This window comes from Myotis brandtii, unplaced genomic scaffold, assembly GCF_000412655.1.
Source record: "Myotis brandtii unplaced genomic scaffold, ASM41265v1 scaffold97, whole genome shotgun sequence".
NCBI classification, from domain to species: Eukaryota; Metazoa; Chordata; class Mammalia; order Chiroptera; family Vespertilionidae; genus Myotis; species Myotis brandtii.
In genome coordinates, this window is record NW_005372020.1 from 1,288,748 (window position 1) to 1,289,143 (window position 396).

At 71.5% G+C, this 396-nt stretch overlaps 1 protein-coding gene across 1 annotated transcript in view; it reads left to right on the top strand.

The window, feature by feature from the left end:
• Positions 1 to 396, top strand: part of CABIN1 (calcineurin binding protein 1) — an 89,686-nt gene that overhangs the window by 70,679 nt on the left and 18,611 nt on the right. Inside the window, 1 exon segment of the mRNA XM_014533352.1 lies at positions 253 to 392. Within this exon segment, the coding sequence (XP_014388838.1) occupies positions 253 to 392 (140 nt within the window).

Sequence of the window (396 nt, forward strand, 5' to 3'; positions counted from 1 at the left end):
CCGGCGCTCAGGGCTGCCCCGAGGCTCATGCTGAGGGAAGCTGGCCTGGCCCAGGCCTGTCTGCAGCCAGACCCCTCCAGCCCCACTGCCCTCTCCAGGCTGGGGGTCCGGCAGGGAGGGCCTTCCTCTGGCAAGTCCCCTGGCCCGCAGGCGGGTGGGCAGGGCCAGAGTGGCCTTGGCTGGGCAAGCCTGGTGCCCGGGTGCTTTTTGGTGGAGACACCGAGGCTGCGTCTCTCCCTTCGGCTTCTCTAGGGGTCAGAACACCCAGGGCCCAAGGCCTGCGGCCTCCCCGGAGCCAGGATGACCTCCGACGTCTCCCACAAGGCCAGCCCCGAGGACGGCCAGGAGGGCCTCCCCCACGCCAAGAAGCCCCCCCTGGCTGATGGCTCAGGGCCC